The 16652-nt window shown below is 41.6% G+C and overlaps 1 protein-coding gene across 7 annotated transcripts in view; it reads left to right on the top strand.

Annotated features, from left to right (window-relative positions):
• SH3RF1 (SH3 domain containing ring finger 1) overlaps positions 1-14094 on the top strand; it is a 178717-nt gene extending 164623 nt beyond the window's left edge. For 3 of the 7 annotated variants that reach the window (XM_045393046.3, XM_045393047.2, XM_005556275.4), the window contains 2 exons: positions 26-384; positions 11642-14094. In XM_045393046.3, the coding sequence (XP_045248981.2) occupies positions 26-384; positions 11642-11810 (528 nt within the window). In that variant the 3' untranslated portion in view covers positions 11811-14094. The remainder of the gene's footprint in view (positions 1-25; positions 385-11641) is intronic. The other 4 variants (XR_012435211.1, XR_006698372.2, XR_012435210.1 and 1 more) reach the window with 2 other exon arrangements.
• Positions 14095-16652: the final 2558 nt, after the last annotated feature.

Raw genomic sequence — 16652 nt, 5'->3', positions numbered from 1 at the left:
AACTAAGGCTCATTTTTTTTTCCAGAAAGAAAAAAAGGGTTTGTTGAAGTTGCTTTCTGGCGCCTCCACTAAACGGAAGCCCCGCATGTCTCCTCCAGCATCACCAACCCTAGAAGTGGAGCTGGGCAGTGCAGAGCTTCCTCTCCAGGGAGCAGTGGGGCCCGAACTGCCACCAGGAGGTGGCCACGGCAGGGCAGGCTCTTGCCCTGTGGACGGGGATGGACCGGTCACAACTGCAGTGGCAGGAGCAGCCCTGGCCCAGGATGCTTTTCACAGGAAAGCAAGTTCCCTGGATTCCGCCGTCCCCATTGCTCCACCTCCTCGCCAGGCCTGTTCCTCCCTGGGTCCTGTCTTGAATGAGTCTAGACCTGTTGTTTGTGAAAGGTGAGTTCAACTTTGTTCCAGGAAAAAACTAAAAAATGAACAACAGGCTTTAGGCTGGAACGTTTATTGTGATATTTAAGATGTTTTGCCATATCTTCCTAACTTTTGAAACTGAGCTTATGAAAATAAGCACTGAATTTTTTTTCCCACTTGACACAACATACTCTGTTTTCCTTTTTCCTTCCATGTTTCTTAATGGGTTGGTCCCCAGCCTTCCTTTTCCTTTATTTTCTCTACTCTACCATGCCAAAATTGTGTCCAGGTAAAAACTGTCAATCACTGGGAACTTGTTCATGGATTTACTTCTTTCTCGTTTCTATTCCATCGCCAGCAATCGCTCTTTTTTTTTTTAATCCTTTGCCTTTTTTATTAAAAGTTTACATTGTTTCCTGCTAGTTGTGGAGCAACTAGAGCAGGTGTGTCCAATCATTTGGCCTCCCTGGGCCACACTGAAGGAAGAATTGTCTTGGGCCACATATAAAATATACTCATATGACCGGGCATGGTGGCTCACACCTGTAATCCAGCAACATGGTAAAACCCTGTCTCTACTAAGATACAAAGAAATAGACGTGGTGGCGGGTCCCTGTAATCCCCGCTACTTGGGAGGCTGAGGCAGGAGAATCACTTGAACCCGGGAGGCAGAGGTTGTGGTGAATGGAGATTGTGCCATTGCACTCCAGCCTGGGTGACAGAGCAGGACTCCATCTCAAAAAAAAATAAAAATAATAAATATATATATACACATATATTTATAGATACTGTTAAAAATATTTTACATTACATATATATATACACACACTAACATTAATGATAGCTGATGAGCTAAAAAAAAAAATCGCAAAAAAAATTTCACAATATTTTAAGAAAGTTTATGAATTTGTGTTGCACTGCATGCCCACGGGTTGAACAAGCTTGAATTAGAGAATTCTGTCAGCTAAGAGAACTCTCTTCTTTTTTTGAGACAGGGTCTTGCTCTGTTGCACAGGCTTCAGTGCAGTGGTGCAATCACAGCTCACTGTGGCCTCAACATCCTGGGCTCAAGTGATCCCCCCACCTCAGCTTCCTGAGTGGCTGGGACCGCAAGCCTGTGCCACCATTCCCAGCAATTTTTTATTTTGTATTTTTTTGTAAAGACGGGGTCTCCCATGTTGCCCAGGCTAGTCTTGAACTCCTGGACTCAAGCCATTCTCCTGCCCTGGCCTTCCAAAGTGCTGGGATTACAGGCATGAGCCACCATGCCTAGTGAAGAACTCTCTTCTTCTTCCTGAGCCAGAAGAGGATGGCTAAGTTCTCAGTCTCAGTTCTGACTCTCCTCCTGACCAAGTGACTTGATTCAGTTACACTCAGAGTAATAAGCCCTGTTTCAGTGATGCCAACCTTGAATAATTATACAAAAGGGAGCAGTTCTGTTTGATACCCCACTGGGGTTCTAGGAATGTGTTAGGAAAGGAAATACATATTTAATGAGACAAATAGCTACTAGGATTATTTAAACTCAACAGTGAAGGACTATTCCTTACATTGGAAAGCATCATGAAGTATACTCAAAATAGTGGACTCTTTTTATATCACATATAAATATATAGTATTTGTCTTAAGTATTATCTGCTTTGTGGAGGTATTGCCTTTTTGGTAGCATTTTCTGTGTTGCTGACTTGAAATCTTAGTATAAAGTGTTATGTTTTTAAATGCCTTAAATTCACTTTACCTCTGTATTTCAGATGAAGCCATAGGTATATTTGTATCCACCAAAACCTGAGGCCTGCATTCATATTTTTGGCACACTTTTTTACTTAAAAATAAACTAGGAAAAATGGAAAAGAGTAAATTTCAAACCTATGTAGATTAAGTAAAAAACTTACAATTTATTTTTTTTTCATATTTTTGGCACACTTTTTTACTTAAAAATAAACTAGGAAAAATGGAAAAGGGTAAATTTCAAACCTATGTAGATTAAATACAAAGCTTACAATTTATGATTTTTTTTTTTTTTTTTTTGCAAGGAGAGTCTCACTCTGTTGCCCAGGCTGGAGTGCAGTGGTGCAATCTCGGCTCACTGCAACCTCCACTTCCCGAGTTCAAGTGATTCTCCTGCCTCTGCCTCCCGAGTAGCTGTGATTGCAGGCGCACACCATGCCTGGCTAATTTTTTGTGTTTTTAGTAGAGACGGGGTTTTGCCATGTTGGCCAGGCTGGTCTCGAACTCCTGAGCTCAGGCAATCCACCTGCCTTGGCCTCTCAAAGTGCTGGGATTACAGGCGTGAGCCACCAAGCCCAGCCACAATTTATGATATTTATTTTTATAGTGCTGTACAATAATTTTCTATAGTTCTAATCCACATAAAACCAGTTTTGTTTTTTTTTTTTGAGACGGAGTCTCGCTCTGTCGCCCAGGCTGGAGTGCAGTGGCCGGATCTCAGCTCACTGCAAGCTCCGCCTCCCAGGTTTATGCCATTCTCCTGCCTCAGCCTCCCGAGTAGCTGGGACTACAGGCGCCCGCCACCTGGCCCGGCTAGTTTTTTGTATTTTTTAGTAGAGATGGGGTTTCACCGTGCTAGCCAGGATGGTCTCGATCTCCTGACCTCATGATCCGCCCGTCTCGGCCTCCCAAAGTGCTGGGATTACAGGCGTGAGCCACCGCGCCCGGCAAAACCAGTTTTAAAATGAGCCATTACCCTAAAACAGTGTTCTCTCCCTACAAATGAAATCATTTTATCTTTCCTCTCATCTGTTGTGCTCTTGGTAAAGCTTTGAAATTTTGTCCAGAATTCCCTGAATCTTTTATTCTGAGAGTCAGCCTTTTTCCTGCTGTATTGGTCTGCTTTCCAGGGATAGCACCTTCTGTCCCTGGAGTTGGTCCAGTTACTTGTTTGCTTTCTCTTGGTCACAAAGCCTCCCTCCCTCCCTCCAGGCACTGATCTGCAGTTTTTCCTTCAAGCCCTGAGGGCGTCTGTCCTGTGTTCCCTCTCATTTGTGGTATTTGTGTGACTCTTTTGAGTGATGGTTCACTTTGCCCAGACTCTCCCTAGGCGCTGGCATGGGCACTGCAGCCTCCCTCCCCCTAATGCGTTCCTTTTCAGTTGCCAGATGTCCTCAGTCTCTGTGGCTTCTGCATTCCGGTCCCTTCCTCTTAGAGGAGCTCCCTTCTAACAGCAGGCTCCTGCTGTTCAGTTCATCTGAAAAGAAGGAATTGCTAGTGCACATAGGTGATGGCGTTTCAGGGGGCGGGGGATGCACATCAGATAGGAAACATAGAGAATTTAATGACAGGACAGATGGGCCCGGGCATGCTGGAATTCTTTGACAGGTTTTTTTATATAACCATTTGAATTTTTACAAGTGGGAAAGGGGTCTTTGGAGAAGGTTTCTACTCAAGTTTATATTTTTATAATCTGTATGTTCGATGCAATATTAAATATAATAGCCAATCTGACCAACTTTCCATAGCCCTTGCTTTCATACAGTGATGGTAATAGTAGTTATTTACCTTGGATTCTTAGATCTGCCTCACAGTAAAAATAGCTGGAAAAATGTGTGGAAACGTATAGGAGAATGTTATATTATTCACTGTGAATGAAATTTTTTGATTAATTAAAAGCCACCAAGTATAGAATTTAGGGATTACTTGTTTTCATATTTTAACACAATAAATTTCATTTTTATTTTAAATTATTTATTTCGACACAATAAAAAGTGCTCAGTGGTGAAAATGAAGGAAAGATTAACTTTTATATCAGTATGATTGAGAAAACATTTCAGGATCTAGGAATAATCCTTGATTTACAATACAAGCATCAACAACTCTTGCCCTGGCGAAATACAGGAGGCGGCCAGGGTTCTTTTGGTAGAAATTCTACCGACTGATAGAATTTCATAGAAGTATTTTTCAATTTATATTATTGCGACACTATGAGATAGAATTCATCTACAGATTATAGTGAGAACAAGCATAAAATTTCCTCTCAGACCATGACCCTATCTCATATATCTAAAGTAAAAGAACGTGCCAGGCACGGTGGCTCACGCCTATAATCCCAGCACTTTGGGAGGCCGAGGTGGGTGGATCACGAGGTCAGGAGTTAAAGACCAGCCTGGCCAAGATGGTGAAACCCTTTCTCTACTAAAAATGCAAAAAAAAAAAGCCAGGTGTGGTGGCAGTCACCTGTAATCCCAGCTACTCGGGAGGCTGAGGCAGAGAAATGCTTGAACCCAGGAGGCAGAGGTTGCAGTGAGCCACAATCGCACCACTGCACTCCATCCAGCCTGGGTGACAGAGCGAGACTCCATCTCAAAAAAAAAAGAATGTGACTGGGGCAGCCGGTGCTGTCAATGGAAAGAGGCAACCACGTGATATAAAGACTTAAGCAATCTCATAATAAGAAAGGATGAACCTTGAAGTGTGTTGACAGGTCTTGGTGTCAGCAGAAAGAATTCTCTGAGGAACAAAAGGATTCTTCTGTGTTTGTTAGAGAGACTGAAGAAAACAAGCAAGAAATAGCACTATATCCTAGAGGCAGAAAATGTATAATTGATGACAGCAGAAATAATAGAACAAATATTTTAGGCTCTATTTCAGAAGGATTGAGAAAAAATAATTAGGAAATTGCAAAGAGAAGGTGGAAAGAAAATATTTCAGAAGGGATGGCAAATAAAAGAAAGTATGTGACAGGTTTACTTTTCTTCCAAAGAAAAATAATAAATATATATATAAAGAGTTCAGGGAGACACAGCAAGTCACCTTCATCTGTGTGTATTTTTAAATTTAGGAATTAAACTGAGAACCACATACCTATAAGCTTATCTCCTAAATTGGAAAAAAAAAAAAAAACCTATGTATGATCTTTGATCAGGGATTAAGCTAGAACACTTGGAAACATACAAATTGGATAGAGATAGATTTACAGAAAGGCAGCTGGGCTTAACCAGCATGATTAATTTCTTTGAATCACTGACAATGAACCCACTGGGTGAAGCAATGGACGTAATTTACTTGGTCTTGGAGCAAGCTACAAAGGGAACTAGTATGGTTTTGCCAGTGAAATACTTAATTGAATATTAGATTGCTGTGGCAACTGGCAGAAAGCAGTAAGTGGTTACTCACCCAGGTCAGAGTGATGGACTGAGTGCCTCCCAGAGCAACATGGAAGCCAATTTGGGCTATACCAGGGGCGATTAGAAATGAAAATGTATGCACTACAGAGAACACCAGAGAGGCCAGAAAAATAAAGGAAGCAGGAAATGTGTACTAATAAAAGACTGCAAATGCCCATTCAGATGGAAGCTAAAATACCATAGCACTGGAAGTGTGTGGAGTTTCTTTATATTGCAAGACTCTGTTTCTTGAATTCTACCTTGGCAGTTATCACCAAAAGTTAAGGTCACACAGGCACCAAGAGGCAGAGGTCATTCAGGACCAGTCTGTGAGCCACTCTGGTCACCCCGTAATGCCTCCACAGTGCTTTGTTCAAAGGGAACAGGGTGCTTTCCAACCAAGGTACCAGTCAGCTTTATACATTTTTCCTTTTTTTCTTTTCTTTTTTTTTTTTCCTTTTTTTTAAACAAAAAATTTTGTTCATTCATATATCTTATTTATTGTAAAGTATACATGAAAATTTACTATTTTTTCAAGTGTACGGTACAATTCAGTGGCATTAAGTACATTCATGTCATACAACCATTCACTGCTATCCATTTCTAGAACTTTTTCTCATCCTCAACTGAATCTGTACTCATTAAGCACTAAATCTTCATTCCCCCTCCTCCAGGCCCTGCAACCACCCTTCTACTTGCTGTCCTCATAAGTGACTTCTGGGCACCTCAAAAGTGGAATCATAAGATAGTCGTCCTTCTTTGTGAATGCAGCTTATTTCACTTAGCATAACGTTTGCAAGGTTCATCCCTGTTGTAGCACGTGTCAGAATTTCATTCCTTTTTAAGGAGCTTTGTATATTTTAAGAAATAGTTTTTCTATACTATTAGGCCTTTTCTTTTTGCCACTTGACATGCTTATTAAGAATTAAACGTACTATGCTAAGTACTATGAGGCATATAAAGTGAATTTAGCATCATCTCACCCTTCAAGCAGCTTATGGTTTGGTAGAATAAACGAGACAGGGACACAGATGGTAATAATACAATGTAGACTGTGCTAAGTGCCGTAAGACATATACATGGAGGCCTCTGGGATTTAGTCAGGCATGAAATTGCCTCCAGCCATGGGGCTGGAGATTTCACAGGGGAGAACTGGAGCCAGGCTTTGAGAGAATGATAGAGTATGGATGGGAGAGATAATGTCAAAGGAAATTCCCACTGGAAGGAACTGCATGAGCCACGGTATGGCGTGGGGGAAGTAAAGGCCCTGTATAGGGGACATGTTCAGGCTTAGGAGAGTGTCTGGGACTTTGGTGGTGATAATAGTAGCTACAGCTGTGTAAAAAGAGATTAAGGCCTGATCACCAAGGGCTTCGAATACCAGGCTGAGGATTAACCTTGCTCACAGGCGTTGTAAAGCTGTTAATGATTTTTTGGCAGTGGGTAGCTGCAAATAGAGTTGCCACTTAAGAACATTAGTATGTGAGCGCTGCATAGACTGGGTTGGGGACAGGAAGAGACTTTGAAGCAAGAAAGACAGGTAGATATTTGACCAGGTGGATGCCGGGCACAGTGGCTTACACTTGTAATCCCAGCATTTTGGGAGGCCAAGCAGGTGGATCACCAGGTCAGGAGTTAGAGACCAGCCTGGCCAATATGTTGAAACCTTGCCTCTATTAAAAATACAAAAATTAGGCCGGGCGCGGTGGCTCAAGCCTGTAATCCCAGCACTTTGGGAGGCCGAGGCGGGCGGATCACAAGGTCAGGAGATCGAGACCACAGTGAAACCCCGTCTCTACTAAAAATACAAAAAAAATTAGCCGGGCGCGGTGGCGGGCGCCTGTAGTCCCAGCTACTCAGGAGGCTGAGGCAGGAGAATGGCGGGAACCCGGGAGGCGGAGCTTGCAGTGAGCCGAGATCGCGCCACTGCACTCCAGCCTGGGCAACAGCATGAGACTCCGTCTCAAAAAAAAAAAAAAAAAAAAAAAAAAATACAAAAATTAGTCGGGCGAGGTGGCACACGCCTGTAATTCCAGCTACTCAGGAGGCTGAGGCAGGAAAATCGCTTGAACCCAGGAGGCAGAGGTTGCAGTGAGCCGAGATCATGCCATTGCACTCCAGCCTGGACAACAAGAGCAAAACTCCATCTTAAAAATAAATAAAAATTGTTTTAAAAAAAAGATATTTGGCCGGGCGCGGTGGCTCAAGCCTGTAATCCCAGCACTTTGGGAGGCCGAGACGGGCGGATCACGAGGTCAGGAGATCGAGACCACCCTGGCTGACACGGTGAAACCCCGTCTCTGCTAAAAAATACAAAAAACTAGCCGGCGAGGTGGCGGGCGCCTGTAGTCCCAGCTACTCGGGAGGCTGAGGCAGGAGAATGGCGTGAACCCGGGAGGCGGAGCTTGCAGTGAGCTGAGATCCGGCCACTGCACTCCAGCCTGGGCGGCAGAGCGAGACTCCGTCTCAAAAAAAAAAAAAAAAAAAAAAGATATTTGACCAGGTGGAAGGTAATGAGGTCATCAACCAGGATAGTGACAGTGACAATGAAGATGAGTGGATGGGGTGCAGATTTTGAAGGTAGATCAGCAGGTCCCATGTAGGTCGTAGGAGAGGAGAGTATTAATTGACTCCTGAGGTTCAGAACTTCCCCAAACCCCTGTTCATATAGAGAAAAGCATAATCCGAGTGAGGCAGAAGGTGGAGCAGCAGATGTAAAGGGCCTCTGCAGCTGTGTGTCACATCTGTTGGTTGGTCTGTAAATGTTCTACTTGGCAAAGCCTTTCAATGCCTGAAATAGTTGGCCAGTTATGCGCAGTATTTGGCCTTACAAATCTGTATTAGAAAACTGCACACCACCTCACAAGGCTCAAGATCAGGACCTGAGCTGGAAGATTTCTAAGTAGAGTCTATTACTCCTGCACCTGGTAGTCTTCATACGATCAAGACTGTGTCACAGTTTCCATTATGCACATAGTTTCTCATTCCACCCGCCCCCACCGAGGTTTATAAAACTTAGCAATGAAAATTTGCTCCCGCTGGGAACTTGGCAGGAAGAGTATGTTCTTAGCCCAGCAGCAGTTCTAGTTCAAATTTTTTTTTTTACAAAATTGGTTTAGTGCATTTTATAAAATGCATATATTAATCTAATTCACTTCAAGTTTTTCAATAACCATTTTTATTCCATTTCACCTTTAAGGCAGCTCACGGAGAACAAGTAGGGAATATATCTCATGAGAAATCTACTCTGAGTATGTTCTGAGGCACTTGCACATTTTTTCCCAGAATTATAAAACTTTGCCTTAAATTTTTAACTTACGCCACATGGCATCTACATCATTGCTTTTTCCATGGATTTTTAGCATGTTGACATTAGACTTGAGAAATGTCATCTGGATCCTTCTTTCAGATAAATTCGTGATGCAATTATTTGTCTTGCTTATAAAGGTGTCAGAGGGCCAGGTGTAGCTGCTGATGTCTGTAATCCCAGCAATTTATGGGGCTGAGGCTGGAAGATTGCTTGAGCCCAGGAGTTCAAGACTAGCCTGGGCCATATAGTGAGATGCCATCTCTATGAAAAGTAAAAAGATTAGCCAGGTTTGGTGGCACACACCTGTAGTCCCAGCTGGAAGGCTGACGTAGGAAGATCAGTTAAGCCTGGGAGGTCAAGGCTATAGTGAGCTGTGATTGCATCACTGCACACCAGCCTGGGCAACAAAGCAAGGCTGTCTCAAAATAAAATAAAGATATCAAAGAAGGGATTCGAAAACCCTAACTGTGTCGATCTAAAGTTTGTCAGATTTCATTTTCGGGAAATGCTTTAGGTTGTGGCCTGAGTTCGTTTCCTTGTTAGAGATGTCCAGCAACTGACTGGCTCATCCTTCAGCTCCTTGAGGGGCCAGGCCTCTGCCTACTCTTGTCTAAGCCATATGATCATCATGGGAGCTAATATTTTAGGGTAGAACTCTTGGCCAGACACCGTACAAAGAGCATCATACTTGTTTAACTCATTACAGTCCTATTCTACAGATGAGGAAACAGACTGAGAGCTGAGATAACTGGCCCAAAGTTAAGCTGCTCTAACTGACCTTAAAGGCTGTGTCATTCCTTAGGCCAGTGTTTCTCCCACAGTGCCATGCTTCCTTCCTCATTCCATGCTTGATCAAACCCCAGCCTTGTGGTCTATGAATATTCATGTTTGAATGAGCTGAACCTTTCTCAGATATAAGCCAACTTCCGTACTGTGCTTTTGCTTCATATCTTGGATAGTAATTTGGTCCCTGTGCCAAAGGAGCTCAGGTTGTTCAAGCAGCCACTTACCCTTTGCAGAGATGTGTTTTTTTAGTTATAGTCTGGGAGTCTTGCTGTGGTCTTTCTTAAATGGATTTTGGTTTTTATGGAATGGGAATTGGTGAAAGGAGCAGGCTGTAATGGGTTTCAGAAGTTTGGGGACAGTTGTGTAGAATTTGTTCTGCCTATCATTTTGAAGCCATAACATTCTTCACTTTCAGTCAGCAGTGGGTCTCATGAGGTTATAAACTCATTTTCTGACTTTGAGAACCAAATGAAAGTAGAAACCCAAAATCAACTTTATGACTGACTACTCATTACTTAGCATCAAACAATGAAAGATGCATTTATTAGTTATCTGTTGCCATGTAACCAGTTACCCCCAAAACTCAGTGGCTTAAAACAATAATAAGCATGTATTATTTCACAGTTTCTGTGGGTCACGTAATTATGGAACAGCTTATCTGGCTGGTTCTGGCTTAGAGTATTTCTTGAGATTGTAGTCAAGACATCAGCCTGAGCTGATGCTGACTGGGGCTGGAGGATCCACTTCTAAGGTGGCTTATTCACATCACTTTTTCTGGTTAGTTTAGACTTTTGGAAAGAGGCCTCAGTGCCTTACCATGTGGTTCCTCTCCATAGAGATGCTGAGTGTCCTCACAACATGGCCGCCAGCTTTCCTGAGTGACTGATCCAAGAGAAAGCAAAGTGGAAGCCACAATGCTTTTTATGATCTAGCCTCAGAAATCACCCACTGTCATTTCTATAACATTTCATTGGTCACACAGGTCATCCCTGTGCATCATAGGAGGAGACTACACAAGAGTGTGAATACCAGGAAGCAAAGATCACTAGGGCCATCTTGGAGGTTGGCTACCATACACCACCATTCTTTTCCCCCTTTTGTTGAGAAGAGGAGTAGGAGAGAAATAATACAAATAATGCTGGAAAAATAGAGAAGGATAAAAGGATATGGAATGTAAAACATATCACCTCCCTCTGGCTTGACAAGCTGTAATTCTGCTAAGGAAAGCTAAGGAGCGTGGAGGCAGGGGCATAGATAATATTAAACCAACTAGGCTTCTGCCATTTTTAAGCAATAATGACACCTTTCCCACTAACTCCAAATTCTGAACCGAGGAGAAACAGACCCAAATGTCAGAATAATGGAGAAGAGAATGTCAACCTCATGACTGGTAATGTGGGATTGAATTTGTGGCCACAGCCCTCCCCTCCACATCTGGACCTTGGGACTGCTTTCCCAAGGGATAATCTGGGTGTGTGAGGCAGATTACCTTCCTCAGAATTGCTGCCTCGCCCATGTCAAACCCCAGTGTAAGGGACACAGGGACACAGAGACAGACTTCCAGACTCACCTTCCTGACGTCTGTGTGCTTACAACATAGAGATGGAGCAGAGCCTCCTCAGCCTGTGGGCAGGCGGTGCAGAGAGGACGGAACCCCCGGCTCAGCTACTTCTTCCAGTCTCACCAATCAAATAAATTCACTCCTGTTTCCTTGGAGAAGAGGGAGGGACAGAAATGATACCCCTCCCAGGAAATGAAACGAAACTCTCCTTTATGGCCAAGATACAAACACTGGGAGGGAACAAGGATGGCTGTCCTTGTTAAGGTCACTCAGATGAACCAGACTGGGCCATCAGTAGTGGGTTGACACACATATCCAAATCCGATCTTCGCTAGTACCAAGTCTATACTAAGCAGAAAATAGCAGCATTTTGAGTTGTTTTACAATCATGAACAAATTAATGTTATTTCCTATTTATGTTGAGGTTCGTGCAGACTAACAGCAAGTACACCATTTTTTAAAATCACTGCTTTGATTTGCCTTAACCAAAATCTCTTTCTTTCCTAGGCACAGGGTGGTGGTTTCCTATCCTCCTCAGAGTGAGGCAGAACTTGAACTTAAAGAAGGAGATATCGTGTTTGTTCATAAAAAACGAGAGGACGGCTGGTTCAAAGGCACATTACAACGTAATGGGAAAACTGGCCTTTTCCCAGGAAGCTTTGTGGAAAACATATGAGGAAACTGACACTGAGGAGGCTTCAGATCACTTCACACAACAAAATAGCACAAAGCAGTTTAACAGAAAGAGCACATTTGTGGACTTCCAGATGGTCAGGAGATGGGCAAAGGACTGGTATGTCACTCCGATGCCCCAGCACAGTTACCCCAGCGAGCAGAGTGAAGAAGATGTTTGTGTGGGTTTTATTAGTCTGGCATCGGATGTGTAAGGTGTGCCTTGTACTGTCTGATTTACTACACAGATAAACCTTTTTTTTTTTTAAAGATATATAGCTAAAATGGACAATTGTTTACAAGGCTTAACTAATTTATTTGCTTTTTTAAACTTGAACTTTTCGTATAATAGATACGTTCCTTGGATTATGATTTTAAGAAATTATTAATTTATGAAATGATAGCTAAGGAGAAGCTGGATTATCTCCTGTTGAGAGCAAGAGATTTGCTTTGACATAGAATGAATGCATTTTCCCCTCTCCTCCTCCCTGCTACCATTATATTTTGGGGTTACGTTTTGCTTCTTTAAGATAGAAATCCCAGTTCTCTAATTTGGTTTTCTTTTTTGGGAAACCAAATATACAAATGAATCCATATCGATTAGGGCCTGGGGTAGAGAGACAGAAACTTGAGAGCAGAGAAGTTAGTGATTCCCTCTCTTTCTAGTTTGGTAGGAATCACCCTAAAGACCTAGTCCTCAATTTAATTGTGTGGGTTTTTAATTTTCCTAGAATGAAATGACTGAAACAATGAGGAAGAATACAGCACAACACTTGAACAAAATGTATTCAGAAATATATTTAGTTTTATAGCAGAAGCAGCCCAATTGTTTGGTGGAAAGTAGGGGAAATTGAAGTTGTACTCACTGTCTGAGAATGGCTATGTCACTGTCACTGTCTGAGAATGGCTATGAAGCGTCATTTCCCATTTTATCCCAACGGACCTGCATGCCCAGGACACAAGTAAAACATTTGTGAGATAGTGGTGGTAAGTGATGCACTCGTGTTAAGTCAAAGGCTATAAGAAACACTGTGAAAAGTTCATATTCATCCATTGTGATTCTTTCCCCACGTCTTGCATGTGTTACTGGATTCCCACAGTAATATAGACTGTGCATGGTGTGTATATTTCATTGCGATTTCCTGTTAAGGTGAGTTTGTACTCAGAATTGACCAATTCAGGAGGTGTAAAAATAAACAGTGTTCTCTTCTCTACCCCAAAGCCACTACTGACCAAGGTCTCTTCAGTGCACTCGTTCCATCTCTGGCTAAGGCATGCATTAGCCACTACACGAGTCATTAGTGGAAATGGTCTTTTATGTCCTCCCAGCAGACAGACATCAAGGATGAGTTAACCGGGAGAACTACTCCTGTGACTGTGGAGCTCTGGAAGGCTTGGTGGGAGTGAATTTGCCCACACCTTACAATTGTGGCGGGATCCAGACGAGCCTGTCTTTTTATATCCATTCTTTGATGTCATTGGCCTCTCCCACCGATTTCATTACGGTGCCACACAGTCATGGATCTGGGTAGTCCGGAAAACAAAAGGAGGGGAGACAGCCTGGTAATGAATAAGATCCTTACCACAGTTTTCTCATGGAAAATAGATAATAAACCCTTTCATCTTTTTTTTTTCTTTTAAGAATTAAAACTGGGAAATAGAAACATGAACTGAAAAGTCTTGCAATGACAAGAGGTTTCATGGTCTTAAAAAGATACATTATGTGGTTGAAGATGAAATCATTCCTAAATTAACCTTTTTTAAAAAAAATAAAACACTGTATATTATGTTCCTGTGTGTTGAATTTTTAAAAAAATACTTGGATATTCATGTAATATATAAAGGTTTGGTGAAATGAACTTTAGTTAGGAAAAAAAGCTGGCATCAGCTTTCATCTGTGTAAGTTGACACCAATGTGTCATAATATTCTTTATTTTGGGAAATTAGTGTATTTTATAAAAATTTTAAAAAGAAAAAAGACTACTACAGGTTAAGATAATTTTTTTACCTGTCTTTTCTCCATATTTTAAGCTATGTGATTGAAGTACCTCTGTTCATAGTTTCCTGGTATAAAGTTGGTTAAAATTTCATCTGTTAATAGATCATTAGGTAATATAATGTATGGGTTTTCTATTGGTTTTTTGGAGACAGTAGAGGGAGATTTTGTAACAAGGGCTTGTTACACAGTGATGTGGTAATGATAAAATTGCAATTTATCATTCCTTTTCATGTTAATAATTTGAGGACTGGATAAAAGGTTTCAAGATTAAAATTTGATGTTCAACCTTTGTATGTCCCTGTGTCAATCCTTAAAATTTTGCTTTTTTAAAAAACAGAAAACCCAGGACACATTTAACCTAATTTGTACCTTACAAGAATTTTTTGCATACACCTCAAACGGAAGATGTCTACAGGAATCAATTTGGTGATTGTGACACATTTTACCTCTGCAACTAACAAACCTTGTTTATTTTTCTAAGAAGCTTAAAAAGAGTTTGTGGAGTCACACAAGGTCATGTATGGCGCTTGCGTTCCCCTCTTCCTCTTCCAGTTACTAAAATAATCTGGTGAGTGCTAGAAGTTGTCGTAGCCATAGAAGGAATAGCAGACCTATAACCAATGGTATGATAACCCGTAAGTCTCAGCATGGCTTGGGGACAAAATCCCCCATCATGGTTTTAATCTCCCGTGAAATGAAAGGGCCATGTAAGTCATGGTAAAAACTTTTCCTACTAACTTTTGGCTACTGTCAAATGACTTATCAGAATTGAAAATCAGGAATTCTAGGTCGTATTGTAGCTTTACCAAAAACTACCTCTGTAGCCACCTGGGCAAGTGGATTATTACTTAGTTTCCTCCTTTTAGTGTCCCATCTACCCCACTGGGTGAGGATGAGGAGCAAAAGAGAGAATCTCACTGTTTTTGAAAAGTGCTATTTTAATATGTGGCATTAATTTTATCTCTGGTTTCAAATATTTCGTCTCACACTCTTGGAGTATATGATATAATGCTTTTCAGGGTCTAATTGGTTTTAGAAGGAACAAATTAAGGTGATGTTTCCAACTGCTATGCATTTAACTTTCTGTTCCTATAATATAACATATTTGCATACCTCCAGAAGAACATTCAATTCTCTGAATATTTCAATCCAGAGCGATAAACAACATTAGAATTCAGGTTTGGAAAATGTGTTTAATAGATGTTTGACTAAGTTTAATAGATGTTTGACTAACAACTCTTTATGTGTATTCGTCGAATTTTTAAAAATGTGTTTGAATCAATTAAACTATGTCATTATCAATGTGGCATCCTATTTAAATTACTTCTTTTCCAGGAAAAATAATTAGCAGCCTACCAGAATCAATATGATATTTATAAGAGATTAATCATGTCCAAGCAAAGGGGTGTAGCCCTTGCTAACTCCCTGTGGCTGCAGGCTATAATGGGGTATACTGGGGGACTTTGCCCTGCCCATTAGTGTCACCAGAGGCAGGAAGGAGCTATCAGAGTGAGTAGTCACCTGCCAGTGTGAACAGTGACAGTTTTAGAATACCTTCTCTTAGATTTACAGATGAACATCCCTTGGATTCCTTTTGCGTCTCCTACTAATACATTTCTGATTTGGCTAGTTTTCCATTTCAGAAACACCACCCGCATCTCACTCATTGCAAATTCTTACTGTACTGTGATGATCCGGGCTCTGTAAGCATGCTGCAGGCACCTGCAAGTGGCATTAATCTTTGAGTCTCAATTCAATACTATTATAGAGTCAGACTACTCTAGTAAGTCTACAAAGATAATGGAATTATCCCGGCCAGTAACCAGTGAGCCAGCTGCCACTTCTATTGCCTACACCTTAGATAAGAAATTTGGTTCCAAGAGGTCTTTGACCTTGGGGTTGAATCTTTCAAGCTCTGAATCCTTGTGAAAGTACTAGAAGAAACCATGATAGACTTTGGCATGAGAAGGCATTCCTAAATAGGATTCAAAATTTAGAGACAATTAAAAAAAAATACCTTGATAAATTGTACAAAAAACCAAAATAGTTACATGACAAAATACCATAATCAAAGTCAAAAGAATAAACAATGAAATAAATTATTTGTTAAGTCCTATAGCAGGCAAAGAGATAATTTCCTTTACATATAAAAAAACTTCTACAAATAAGAACAAAAACCCCAAAGTAACATTTACCAAGCATTTGTGACAGAAATTGCCAATTGTCTCTGAATATTTTCATTTTCTTTTTTCTTATCAACTGGTATCCGGGCTTTGTGTGTAGTTAAAAAGTTCATGTTCATCAGGGTGTGGTGGCTCATGCCTGTAGTCCCAGCACTTTGGGAGACCAAGGCAGGCAGATCACCTGAGGTCAGGAGTTTTGAGACCAGCCTGGCCAACCAACATCGTGAAACCCCGTCTCTACTAAAATACAAAAATTAGCCACATGTGGTGGTGCATGCCTGCAGTCCCAACTACTTGGGAGGCTGAGGCATGAGAATCATTTGAACCTGGAGGCGGAGGTTACGGTGAGCAGTGATCGCCCCACTGCACTCCAGCCTGGACCACAGAGGCAGACTCAGTCTCAGAAAAACAAAACAAAAAAACTCATTTTCCAGTCTCCCTTAAGGTTAGGTGCAGCCATGTTACTAAGTTCTTGCTGAGACACAAGCAAAAGTGTCACAGGGAACTTCTGGTAAAGCTTTGTAAAAGGGGGAGGAGGCTGGGTGCAGTGGCTCACACCTGTAATCCCAACATTTTGGGAGGCCACGGTGGGTGGATCGCCTGAGGTCAGGAGTTCAAGACCAGTCTGGCCAACATGGTGAAACCCTGTCTCTACTAAAAATAC

Source organism: Macaca fascicularis, chromosome 5 (assembly GCF_037993035.2).
Source record: "Macaca fascicularis isolate 582-1 chromosome 5, T2T-MFA8v1.1".
Taxonomy (NCBI): Eukaryota; Metazoa; Chordata; class Mammalia; order Primates; family Cercopithecidae; genus Macaca; species Macaca fascicularis.
The sequence above is the reverse complement of the archived record's forward strand: the minus strand, read 5'-3'. Positions and strand labels throughout refer to the sequence as shown.